At 30.6% G+C, this 13,556-nt stretch overlaps 1 protein-coding gene across 3 annotated transcripts in view; it reads left to right on the top strand.

Annotated features, from left to right (window-relative positions):
- The window catches only part of LOC726829, a 59,118-nt gene that overhangs the window by 34,318 nt on the left and 11,244 nt on the right, over positions 1–13,556 (top strand). For all 3 annotated transcript variants that reach the window (XM_016913531.2, XM_016913532.2, XM_026442427.1), the window contains exons 4-7: positions 221–477; positions 1,231–1,623; positions 2,021–2,277; positions 3,378–3,489. In XM_016913531.2, coding sequence (XP_016769020.1) covers positions 221–477; positions 1,231–1,623; positions 2,021–2,277; positions 3,378–3,489 — 1,019 coding nt within the window. The remainder of the gene's footprint in view (positions 1–220; positions 478–1,230; positions 1,624–2,020; positions 2,278–3,377; positions 3,490–13,556) is intronic.

The following is a 13,556-nucleotide window of genomic DNA, read 5'->3' as shown; positions in this document are numbered from 1 at the left end:
ATACATTTGGAATTTAAGTGGATGACTTTAAAGACTTAACATCCAAGTCACATATTAAAATTAATTTAGAACATTTGTCATCATTGAGATATTGAAATAATTACAGGACAATTTTAGAAAATTGTAATTTTTCCAACTTCTATATATCATTTTTTGATGCTACATATTATCCTTTGAATTTTATTCACGTACATTATGAACTTTCTCCTTGCCAATACAGTATCAGAGTTCGCTCAAGAGTTGGGCGCTGCAATGGAGAGCCATTCGGCGAACGTACGACGGCTGGTCGACGAATTTCGTAGCCGATCCGGGGAGACCAGAGTCGATTCGGGAGGAATGCGCCGAGTTTGGGAAAGTTTACTGCGCCAGGTACAATCGGATGCAGAAGCTCACTTAGATTTGGCTGCGGTCCTCCAACAGCAGCTGTCCAGACCCACCTTGGAAGCCAGCTTTCATCGTAAAGTCCAGTCTAAAAAGGTAATTTATTTTTCCTTCCCCTTTTCCTTCTTCCGCCTTCTTCTGGCGAAACATCGTCCAAATTCTTATTGCCAAAAATCATATTTCGAATAAAATTTCACATTTCACATTTTGATAACGTGTTTAGGAAATATCCATTAAAAATTATTGGTAACTTTGATATTTCCATACGTAACTCCATTCGTGAGATACAAAGTAAAAATATTACCGATTATTTCATTAAAATTTACAAAAAAGTTTTGAAAAATTGCAAAATTCAAATCAACATATTATGATTGTTATAGCTACTTATATTTTTCGATAATCTATTTTTGCAATTGGAAAATTGCAAAATTTAATATCTGAACTATTATTCTTACCAAGATAAAAAAAAATTTTTCAAAATTTTTAATTCCATCTCTCACTCGAATTTCTGAAACAAAAATTAAGCAAAAATAGACAACAAATTACGAATCGAATTATTAAAAAAAAATCGAATCGATGTTTTTAAAAAATTAAGCAAAAATAAACAACAAATTACGAATCAAATTAAAAAAAAATCGAATCGATGTTTTTAAAAAATTAAGCAAAAATAAACAAATTACGAATTATTAAAAAAAATGGAATCGATGTTTTTAAAAAATTAGGTAAAAATAAACAAATTACGAAATTATTGAAAGAAAATCGAATCGATGTTTTTAAAAAATTAAGCAAAAATAAACAACAAATAATAAAAGGAATTATGGAAGAAAATCGAATGGAATCGTTTTCCAGGTATTTTCTCATAGAGAAGCTTATGAACAGGTGGTTTCCAAGGCCGAGGAGAAATTGCAGCGTGCCCGAGCGGATTACAAACGCGCTTACGCAGCGCTGCTGACGGTAGATGGCGGAAGCGAGCAGGAGCTGAAACGCGCCTACTACGAGGCGCATAACGCGTACATTCTTCAATTGAGAGCCACGAATGCCATCACAGAACGGTATCAATCGCAATGCCTGCCCGGCCTGCTTGGCGAAATAGCGGAAGTTTACGAGGAGTTATGCGGATTGGCTTGCAAATGCATGGTTGGCATATCGGAGGCTGCCGCGGAGCGGGCCAGGGAGCAGACAAAGCGTTATCAGGCAGTTGCCAAAGAGGCTCAAGTTGTTGTGCCTATGAACGATTTGCAAGTATGTCCTCATATATATATATATATATATCCTGCTCTTCTATGTATATTCTGTATTTCTCCATACACACACATACACTGAATTCGCTCCATATTCCATAATGGCAAGCAAATCCTGAATCAAGAGACAATAATGAGATTTTTAGTTGGAAGAGTTGCTAAATCTCTCCATTCATGAGATTTTTCTTTTTCTATTTTTCTATTTCTATGTAATTTTTTTTTGTGTTATCAATAATTTTGAGATCAATGATCTTGAGGATAATAAGAGATCAAGGTTATGTTATATGTTAAAAAAGTTTGAAATACTTAATTCATTTTATATATACATTTTATGAGTGTATAGACAGAGAGTCTCTCGATATTCGTGCTACGCTACTAAATAGCAATTTATCTTGTAGATCTTGGCACGAAACTTATCAGCAACTGCAACCCCGTCCAAGAAACCCTCGAGGCGGCTTTTCGTGGCACCCGGCCCTCCTGAACAGGTTTCTATGGAAAGAATCAATCAGATACCTTCCCTGAGGGACGAGTTAGCCCCAACAGGAACAAGCACTCTGCCACTGATGGAAGATTTACGACGGGAATACGATAGTCTTACTCAAGAGATCACTCGACTCCAGGACGCTTTGGATGCGCTAATTCGCATGCAACGAAAGTGCGTATTTATTCTTCAATTTCCTGTACGATGAATGTGCTAACGTTTGTGTAAATTTAATGATTTATCATTGAATGAATATATATATATATTTTGACAACGCAACGTTTAATCGACGATTGATCGACAATTGATTGACGTTATAACTTTCAGTCGTTCAGAAACGAGACACGTGTATGTAATAAGATGAAACGAATGCTTGTCTGGTCATCAGTGATCTGTTGTTAAATATATTCTGTTAAAATACATCTCTGTTTCATGTTTCTATTAAGTTAAGATATATTTGAAATATGGTGATATTGATGATCAGCTCAATGATCTTGAAGATGATAAAAAGTCAATTTCTGTCTCACATTTCTGTTAAGATATATTTGAACATATAAATATAATAATATTGATCAGCTCAATGATTTTGAAGATGATAAGGAGTCAATCTCTGTCTCATCAATCATTTCTGTTAAGATATATTTGAACATATAAATATGATGATATTGATCAGTTGTTGGTGAGTTCAATGATCTTGAAAATAATAAAGAATCAATCTCTGTCTCACATTTCTGTTAAGATATATATGAATATATAAATATAGTGATATTGATCAGCTCAATGATTTTGAGATCAATAATCTTGAAGATAATAAAGAATCAATCTCTGTCTCACATTTCTGTTAAGATATATTTGAATATATAAATATGATGATATTGATCAGTTGTTGATCAGCTCAATGATTTTGAGGATGATAAAGGATCAAGGCTGGTCATTTTTTATCCCTGAAAGATTGGAAAATATTTTTAGAACAATTAGAAGCTTTCATTTGGAAAAAGTTAGCAATAAGGTGAAAGTTTGATTGATTGTAATCATTGAAGATGAATAGAAATAATTAACATACTTAACAAAAGAAGGATATTCATAATTGTTTCTCCTTTTCCATCGTTGGTTCTCAATTTATTAAAAATAAAGGGAAAGGTAGAGGGATTCTCGACCTCTTCTTGCGCTCTCTCAACCCGATTTAATTTTGAAATTCAACGGGACCGTACAGCGATTTAATCTCTGGAAAATCAGGGTTTGCTAAACGGAATTTCTTTTTTGTTTAATTGCAGGAGCGCTGAAAGCAATCTGTACACGAAAGTGGCCGAGTTGCAAGAGGACATCTCCATGAAGCGTTTTGCACTCGGGGAGACGCAACTATACCTTGCAGCTGTGCAAGCACAGGTATTTCAATTGGTGTCGTTTGTTGGCTGATGGAATGTTGGCTGAAAGCTGCAACTTGTCTTTAAACCGATATTTAATGAGTTTCTTTGTTCCTCAAGAAGGAGAGATTCTATTCTGAAATATTTTGGAATTTTAAATTTGCATGAAACGCGAACTCTTTTCAATTTTCAACTTTCAAAAGAAATCTCACTTTTGGCAATATGCTTTTACATACACTAAATAATCAAGTAAAATGTATATATATTTTGATTTTTTTTTAATCCTTTTTTTTTTTTTACTAACACATTATCATATTGTACGTGTAACATTTCAGATATAAAATTGTATAATATTTCTTTTTAAATATCAATATTAAATTAAAATATTGATTTCAATTCTTAGAAAAATATTGTAAACTCATTGGAAAAATATATTTTCTTCCACATCTTTTAAATCTTGGTAAAGGATACGTGACGAGGAAAGTTGAACTATTATCGTCAAATTTTTACTCAAACTTGGCTCGTAAATACTGTCAATATGTTTTTTAAAAGAGGAAAAGATCATACCATCGACCAAGTTGTATGTATTTAAGTTGAAAACTTGTTACACTCTTTTCGAACTCGAAAACAGAATTGTTCCACGGTTCGGAAAAGAAAACCACGACAAGATCGGTGAAAAAGTTTCTTCATTCGCGACAGAAAAGTTTTCCAAGTTTTTTTGATATATATATGTATATGTATATATAAATAAAAAGAATCGAGCGATGTGTATCCGTGCGACGTGTACGTGCACGTGTACTCTCGAGAATGGAGAAATTGTTTGACGATTCCGAAATTAGATTTACGATGGATCCCGCAGGGAAGATGTATCACAGAAGAAGCAAAGTCGGTGATTTTCTTTATCCGTTTCCTTCATTTCATCTAAACTATGAAAAAATGGCCCCATTAGTGTAAATTACTTTCTAAATATCTAAAAAAAGAAATTAATTTGTTTCTTTCTTCGTTGAATTCGCTATACTTGATACACTTCGAGAAGAAATTACATTTCGAGTATTCAATAAGGATTATAATTCAATTGGGAAACAGTATTGAGTCGTTTAGTCGCTATAATATAATTAGTTATAATTGTAGTTCACACTGCTGTGAACAATAGTGTGTAAACACATTTAATAATATTCTAACCTATTCTAACAACTCGTTCACTTTCGTTCCTTTTCTACAATAGAATTCTATTTATATATGAAATTTTATATTATATGAATTTCATATTACATATGAAATTTTCAACCAATTAATACAAATAACATGTGAACACACGTCTCACGAGAATTTCCTATTAAACACACACACTTTGCAATAATTTTCAATCCCGCTATGACCACTGTACTTCTTTTCAAAAAGAAAGAAAGAATTAAATTTCAATCGTATCTTTTCTCCCATTTTAATCCTCGTATGAAAAAAGAAATCCTCTTTAATTATTTCACCGCATCGAGCGTGCGAATCGACTCGCGTCGAACTGTATCTTCGTCCCTCCCTCGTTTCCATGTGTATATATATATATATATATATATAAATTGTAAACGTGATTTCGAATTCAAACAACGTTGAACGTGCGTTCCAGCGCAGGGAAAGATGGAATAGAGCAGTTAATAATAATTTGAAACGTAATAATTCGAAAGAAGAGCGAATAGTTGAATGACGTGTGTTGAAACGAGCATTCCTAACCTAATTTGTCAATCGGCCATCTCGAGGAGATCGCGGAGTCGAGGCAGTTGTCAGCAAAACTATTATTCTCATCCGGTAATTCATAGGGTGGATGAGAACGCAACAAAGAGTGAGAAGAAAAAAAAGGTGACACACGAGATATCGAGCTTTTGAAATCGAGAGAGAAAGAGAGAGAGAAAGAAAGAGTCAGGGACAAAGGAACGTGTTGATCTCGACCGCGAGAAAAAGAACTGGCCTCGCGCATTCGTGATTCTCAAGTCGAGTAGCTGAGCCGATTAAAATTAGCACGAGCCTCTCTCATTGTTCCCTTCCACGGGCTTCGAACAATGCACCTTGCCTTGTGTACCTGCACGTGCTGCCGCAGTTTCGTTCCTTCTCTCCGCCCGGCTTGTGTTCGGTTAAAAATAAGAAATAAGAAATAAGACGCCATATTGGATAAGTGATAAGTGATCTCTCGCCCGAAGTGAGTAGACGAATCTCCTTTCAAGGATGGATCCATACCCGTCGAATTAAAACAGAAGTAGAAGTATAGTTGAGTATAGTTGTACGATCGAGTCAGAAGAGACAGTTTTTTTTTTTTTATAAAAATTTGTCAAATTTTTCATCGTAACTTGAAAAATGCATAGGGATTTTATTGATTGATTTTAGTTAATCTTTTTTACTATAAGAATCTATTTATCTGAATCATTGTATTATTAATTCTATGATACAGTTTATTTGTTCACGGTTAGAAATTAAAAGAATAAAAATTAAAAATTTCATTGTAAATACACCTTGCAATATAATCAGACTATCTGAATTTTAATCGAATATCTAACAACACTATTTATGAGAGAACGAAAAAAAAAAAAAGAAAGAAGAAAAAAAAATTGTCAACAAAATCCAATATTGTGATTGGAATACATCCTTGTGTATTGGATTATATAGATAAATTTAATCCAGAGATGAGAAAAATTAAAGCAGGTATAACCTAGATCTAAATGGTCTAATAGGAAGACTTTGGGTGAACTAAATCCTCAATCAAACTTATCCCAGATATAATAAGGCTAATACGAGTTGGCAAAATTCTAATCCCTTTCTAATAATATGAATGTGTATATAATCTGTATTCAGATGTGTAATCCCTAAGAGATGTGTAAACCCTGATCTCGCTTGGAACAAAACCAACAATAATTATTTCTATTAAATTTGAAATTAATTAATAACTATTTCAAACAATAGATATAATAAGATATATAATAAATACGAATTATATATACCAAAATTCTAATCCCTTTGTTAATAATATAAATGTACATGTAATCTGTATTCAGATTGTAATCCTGATCTCGCTTGAAGCAAAACCAACAATAATTATTTCTATTAAATTTGAAATTAATTAATTAAATAAACTGTTTCAAACAACATTAAATTTAATGTAAAATTGATCGATTAAAGTTATTGTGTAGTGTATAAGCCACAGTGTGTGAAAACCAAAACAAACAGAAAAATTAATATCGAGTTAAATTTTTATTGTAAAAGTAATTGGAAGCAATTTATGTTAGAGTGAAGTAAACGATGTGACACAAATATAGAGCTATGTCGCTGGAATCGATTGTTCAAAAGTATGTGTTTCACAGATACACATTAATGTAGTAAATAATACAGAAGATGATAAAAGATACTATTGAAAAATTATCGTTAGATTATGTTTTCTTATGAGAAATATTCTCGAGTATCTTGTATACATAAGATGGCCTCGAGCATCTTCAAAATTTATATCTTTCGATATTCATCGAAATTCAATATTTACGTTGTGATGTATAAGAAAAGGAAGATAAACGAGCGGAAATCGTGAACAAGGATTTATGATTTCGTCGAAGTAGAGGAAGAAGCAAGTAACAAGAAGAAAGATATTTTTCCATTTTTTCTTTCTTTCTTTTTTTTTTTTTTTTCTCTCCATTTATGGGTGCGAGATAGACACGCGAAGCGTGCGGCGTTACAACAATAATATTGATTTACATACAAGTTTGAAACACGTGCATGTGCATGCCTGTCGAAAGCATCATTCTCGACGAGAAGATTGGCCTGATTCGAGCGTTCCACTTGAACATTTGCTAAATTCCTGGATACGACGTGTCCTGATCCTTCAGCCATGTCAAAGGCTCTGAATACCGAAATGCAGGCTGCTGACCAAACTCGATCTAGTGCTCGAAATAGAAATTTCATATCCACTGCCTAATCGTTTATCACAAAATCTATCCAAATGATAAAAATATTTCATGATATATTGAACAAAGTGAATGTGAAGAAATGAAAGTGATGAATCTGATGTTGAATATTTTCTTGAGATTAAATTATTATTTTTAAAAATAAACTTAAAGTTTCAACATTGAGACAAATAAAATAAGAATATAATATTTTTTATAAAATATTGGAATAACAATTTTCTGAAACAATGTATCTCTTTATTGAATATAATAGAATATAATAGAATTTCTAATAGAAATTCAAATGTTAAAAATATTTCATAATATATTGAACAAGAAAGTGATGTTAATGAATCTGATGTTGAGTAAATTATTATTTTTAAAACTAAATTAAAGTCTCAATATTGAGACAAATAAAATAAGAATACAAATTATTTTGTATGAAATATTGGAACAATTTTCTAAAGCAATGTATCTTTTTATAGCTTGTAAATATAATAGAAATCCAATTTAATTATTTAATTATTAAAAATATTTCATAATATATTGCACAAGAAAGTGATGTTAATGAATCTAATGTTGAGTATTTTTTCAGATTAAAATATTATTTTTTAAAACTGCCTTAAACTCTCAACATTGAGACAAATAAAAGAAGAATACAAATTATTTTATATGAAATATTGGAACAATAATTTTCTGAAGCAATGTATCTCTTTATTGCTTGTGAATATAATAGAAATCCAATTTAATTATTTAATTATTAAAAATATTTCATAATATATTGAACAAGAAAGTAATGTTAATGAATTTAATGTTGAGTATTTTTTCAGGTTAAATTATTATTTTTAATCTTAAACTCTCAACATTGAGACAAATAAAAAAAGAATACAAATTATTTTGTATGAAATATTGATACAACAATTTTTTGAAGCAATGTATCTCTTTATTGCTTGTGAATATAATAGAAATCTAATTTAATTATTTAATTATTAAAAATATTTCATAATATATTGAATAAGAAAGTGATGTTAATGAATTTAATGTTGAGTATTTTTTCAGGTTAAATTATTATTTTTAATCTTAAACTCTCAATATTGAGACAAATAAAACAAGAATACAAATTATTTTGTATGAAATATTGATACAACAATTTTTTGAAGCAATGTATCTCTTTATTGTGAATATAATAGAATTGATAATAGAAATCCAAATATTAAAAATATTTCATAATATATTGAACAAGAAAGTGATGTTAATGAATCTAATGTTGAGTATTTTTTCAGATTAAATTATTATTTTTAAAACTGCCTTAAACTCTCAACGAATAAAAGAAAAATACAAATTATTTTGTATGAAATATTGAAATAACAAATAAATTTTTTGAAACAATGTATCTCTTTATATATTTTTATGAATATAATAGAATTGATAATAGAAATATTAAAAATATTTCATAATACATTAATGAAAAAAAATATTTGATGACACAATTAGCAACAATTAACAAAAAGGTGATGTTGATGTTAAGTATTTTCTCAGATTAAATTATTATTTTTAAAACTAAACTTAAAGTCTCAACAACTGAGACAAATAAAACAAAGAATACCAGGTTGTAAAATTATATATTAATAATACGATATATTTCTTTAGGGTTGCTCGTGAACGTAATAGAAATATTGATAGAATCGAGGATAGAAATGTTCTGATAAAATTGAAACTAGTCGGTCAGATTAGAAATTATTTAACCGAAATGTTCCCACTGAAAAGCATCGATCGAATCCTGCTAAAATTTTCACCAAGATACGTTCTTAACTTATCAACGATTTCCAGATAATTTGTAGGCCAGGTCATCCAGATATCGATAATTGATCGAGTTCGAGTTACTTATGGCAATTCCTTGCATTTATCCATGCTTTCGTCCGATCTCTGATTATTCTGGAAAGATGAAGAAGAAAGATATTATCGATTTTACATCTCTTTAATATTTTTTTTTTTCTCTTCTTTTTCAGCGTGGTTCAATCAGAGATGTTCCATTAAAACATTCGAAAATCCTTTCGATGTGACATTGCGTTGGAATTATAAAAGTTCAATATTTTTTTCAAATATAATGTTTTAATAAATTTTTATTAAAACTTGGATTTAGAATAAGAAATTGTAAATGTTTGAAACGTAGATATCAGTTGATTTGAAGTTTGAAGTTCATTCGAAATATCTAAAAATCAAATTTGAAAATCAGAGAAATATTTTCTTCGAAAGAAAATGCGAAGAAATAATATTTACAATTAGGAATAGCCATGGTGGAATCCCTTTCAACGTTAAAAACTTCAATCGTGACCAATTATAAGTTCAAGAACAACTGTAACAACTTCAGAAACTTGATTGAGAAATCTTAAAAACCATCTCAATCAAAACTCTAAAGTATTCGAGGAGTCAGAAAAGAGCCACGTTAATTATCAGACTCTATCTAACTCTCTTCAATTCACTCACACATCTTACGCGATAATAACTTCTTATCGCGACAATGGATTAATTTATTGAAAAAGAAAATGGTTAAAAATTAATTGTTTTTGTTGTTAAGTCGCTGTTAAGTTGAATAGAGAACTTGTTTTCGCTAGCAGATATAAAAAGAAAAATTTGCTTATGAATGCAAAATATATATGTGAAACAAAACGTTTTTGGATTATTCCAGCCTTTTTAACGATTGTTTTAAAATTGTAAATCTGTATAAGAAATATCTTTTTTAAATCATTCAAATTTTTTCTATTCATAGTCAAATATTATTTATGAATTTTATATCTCTTTATATTTTACATTATTTACAATTTTATATCCTCCAGTTAAATTAATATATATTATATTAAGATATTGTGTTGGAGTTTATTCAATTTTATTTGAATTTTCAAATTGTAATTGTATATAATAATTATAGATCTAATTATACAATAATATACAATATCAACAATAATTTGAAGAAGAGAGATCAATTTATATCTTTCAGTTTCCAGATTTAAAATCATTGCTTTATATTTTTTCTTCTTCTTTTTAAAATTTAACATTTTACATCTTTCAATATTCAATCTTTAAAACGAATTGCTATTACCAAGAAATCAGGTCGAAATTAATTTATATTAGAATATTAGTTTATTAGTTTTATTATTGTATTATTTATTTTATTGTATTCTTAATATTCTTAGTATTCTTTTAGGTATTTATTCTTTAGGAGTTTATCCAATTTGAATTTTCAAATTAATTAATTATTGCTTCAAATTAATTATACAATTATATGATAAAAGTATCAAGAATAATTTCATTTAAAGAAGAAAGATCAATTTATCTCTTTCAGTTTCTAGATTTAATATCATTGGTCGATTTACATTTTTCTTCTTTTTAGAATTTAACGATACATTTTACATCTTTCCATATTCAATCCACCAATATTCAATCTTTAAAACGAATTGCTATTGCCAGGCAAACAAATCAAAGAAAATTAATATATATATTAGAAAATTACATTGTATTGGAATTATCCAATTTTATTTGAACTTTCAAATTATAACTTTCAAAGTATCAACAATAATTTCATTTAGTGAAGAGAGATCAATTTATCTCTTAGAATATTAGAATCTCTATTATAATATTAAATTATATTATTAATTTTAGATATTGGAGTTTATCCAATTTTATTTGAATTTTAAAATTATAATTACATAATTATAAAAATATCAACAATAATTTCATACAGAAGAGATATCAATTTATCTCTTTTTAGATTGATATCATTGGTCAATTTATTTTTCTTTTTCTTAAGATTTAACAACAGATCTCATATCTTTCAATATTCAATCTTCAAAACGAATTGCCATTACCAGCCAAACAAAGTTAATATATATATTAGAAAATTACATTGTATTGGACATTACATTACATTTATCCAATTTTATTTGAACTTTTAAAGTATAAATAATACTTTTCATTTAAAGAGAGATCAATATATCTCTTAGAATCTTAGCATATATTATCTTAGCATCTCATTAGAATATTAAGTTGTTAGTTAATAAGAAGTTTATCCAATTTTATTTGAATTTTCAAATTATAATTACACAATTATAAAAGCATCAACAATAATTAAACATTCAGAGAAGAGAAATCAATTTATCTCTTCCTAGACTAACATCATCTATCGATTTACATTTTTCTTCTTCTTAAAACTTAACAACACATCTCACATCTTTCAATATTCAATCTTCAAAACGAATTGCCATTACCATGCAAAACTAATCAATAAATACATCAAAATACGATACGAACGAGCAGAAAGAGATCTCGAAAAAACGAAAGAAAATTCCGGCCGAAAAATTCCGGGGAGAGGAGGAATCCGGTCGAGGAAGAAGCCGAGCGTCGGTGGCCCTGTTGTCGAGGCGGGCAGCCGAATAAATACGGCGCGCAAACGCGCGACATGCGCCCTCACAACTGGGTCACAACCCACCGACGGCGACCGTCTGAAAATCCATTCCTGGCCTCGAGTCCGCTCCCCTAGGTCAGGGTGGCAGGAGGAGTCTGCCTATAGTCGTCGAGGCGAAATGGGCTGGACAACGCTGCGCGCACAAGTCGTTAGTACTATTTACACGGCATTGAACACGCACCTGCTGGGACACCTGCCGCCCCTCTCGCTTTCCGTCCACCATTTTCAAAAGAAACGAAAAACCAAAAAAAGAAGAAGAAAAAGGAACGTCCCTTGTGCAATTTCGTCAATCATCTCTCTCTCTCTCTCTCTCTCTCCATCCATCCATCTCCATCTCCGTCTCTCCGTTGCTATGCGGTTCTTTCTTCTCTTCCTCTGAAGAGAACCTTGTGTCGTGTCGTGTCGTGAGTTTGTTGTGAGTTTATATCGCGACGTACGTCAGCTGTGGTGTTTGAGCGTCAGCTGTGTGTAATGTGAAAACACGTGACGACGCATGGTGGTGATGATGGGTGGGGAGGGGGTTGTTGATGGTCCAAATATTATAAGGATTGGGATGGGATTTTTTTCTTTTTATCGAGGCACGTGAATTGTTTCCTGAGGAAGAGAATCGTTTTTTGACTGGAGGATAATGGACTCTTCATCCTCTTTGATCCTCTTCCACTTTGGTGGCACAGAGTTTTTATGGAAAAGTTATTGAGGAAAGGGCTGGTTATTGGGAGAAGGATAGAGGATTTCTTTTCTTTAAGAATCTTTAATAATATGGTTTCTTTCTTTTTTATAGAGAAGAGGTGAGGTATGAAGATTGGGTTTAGAGATATTGATATTTTTTTTACGTGAACTCGTTTCTAGAATGTTAAGGAGAGGATTGGAGAAATATTGTCGGGTCGCAGGTTTGGTCGCTGACTGGTCGATGCACCTTCAGCCCCTTTATGAATGAAGCCACTATAGTATAGTTACAGCTATATATAGGGGCAGATAGAATGGGCTGTTTGGGGGGGATCGATAGGAATCTTGGTTGCCGCAATATTATTCGTCCCAATTTTCGATTGAAAATTTGCCTCCAACGAATGTGGATCGAATAATCTCCAATCGAGATTAATAAACGATTAATGATCCATTCTATCCATGATTGGTGGATATTTCGTCATTTTCGATTAAATAATTGATCAAATGATTAATTGTAAAGAAAGATCGAGCTTCGTTAATTTTGAGAAAAGAGATGGATCCTCTTACAATGGAATTGGAAGAGGAAGAGGAAAAAAAGGGAATTGAAATTACGTGAACATTGTGAAAGTTGCAGTAATCAGCCATCCAACGAGTGTTTCCAATCAAATCCAATTAATACCTCTCTGTCGCGTTAAAATCGTTTCAATTCCTTCTTTCGTATATCTGCTTAACAATTGTATATACCGCGAAAACTTGATTATTCTCGTCGAAATTGTCCTATCTTGAAAGCATCATAATTATAAAAATAAATGTAATAAAGAAAATGATAATAATAATATATAACGTTAAGGTTCGAAGGAAAGAAAATATTGGGAAAAGGCACAATCACAAGAAAATATTTACCTTTCGTTTCTCAAAAAAATCAAGCTGGAATAATTTCTAAGAAATTTTTGAAAGCATCGTAGCTATAAAAATAAATATAATAAAGAAAATGATAATAATAATATATAACGTTAAGGTTCGAAGGAAAGAAAATATTGGGAAAAG

The sequence above is a fragment of the Apis mellifera genome, linkage group LG8 (genome assembly GCF_003254395.2).
Source record: "Apis mellifera strain DH4 linkage group LG8, Amel_HAv3.1, whole genome shotgun sequence".
Classification (NCBI taxonomy): Eukaryota; Metazoa; Arthropoda; class Insecta; order Hymenoptera; family Apidae; genus Apis; species Apis mellifera.
Note: the sequence above shows the minus strand (reverse complement) of the source record. Positions and strands in the feature narration are given on the sequence as shown.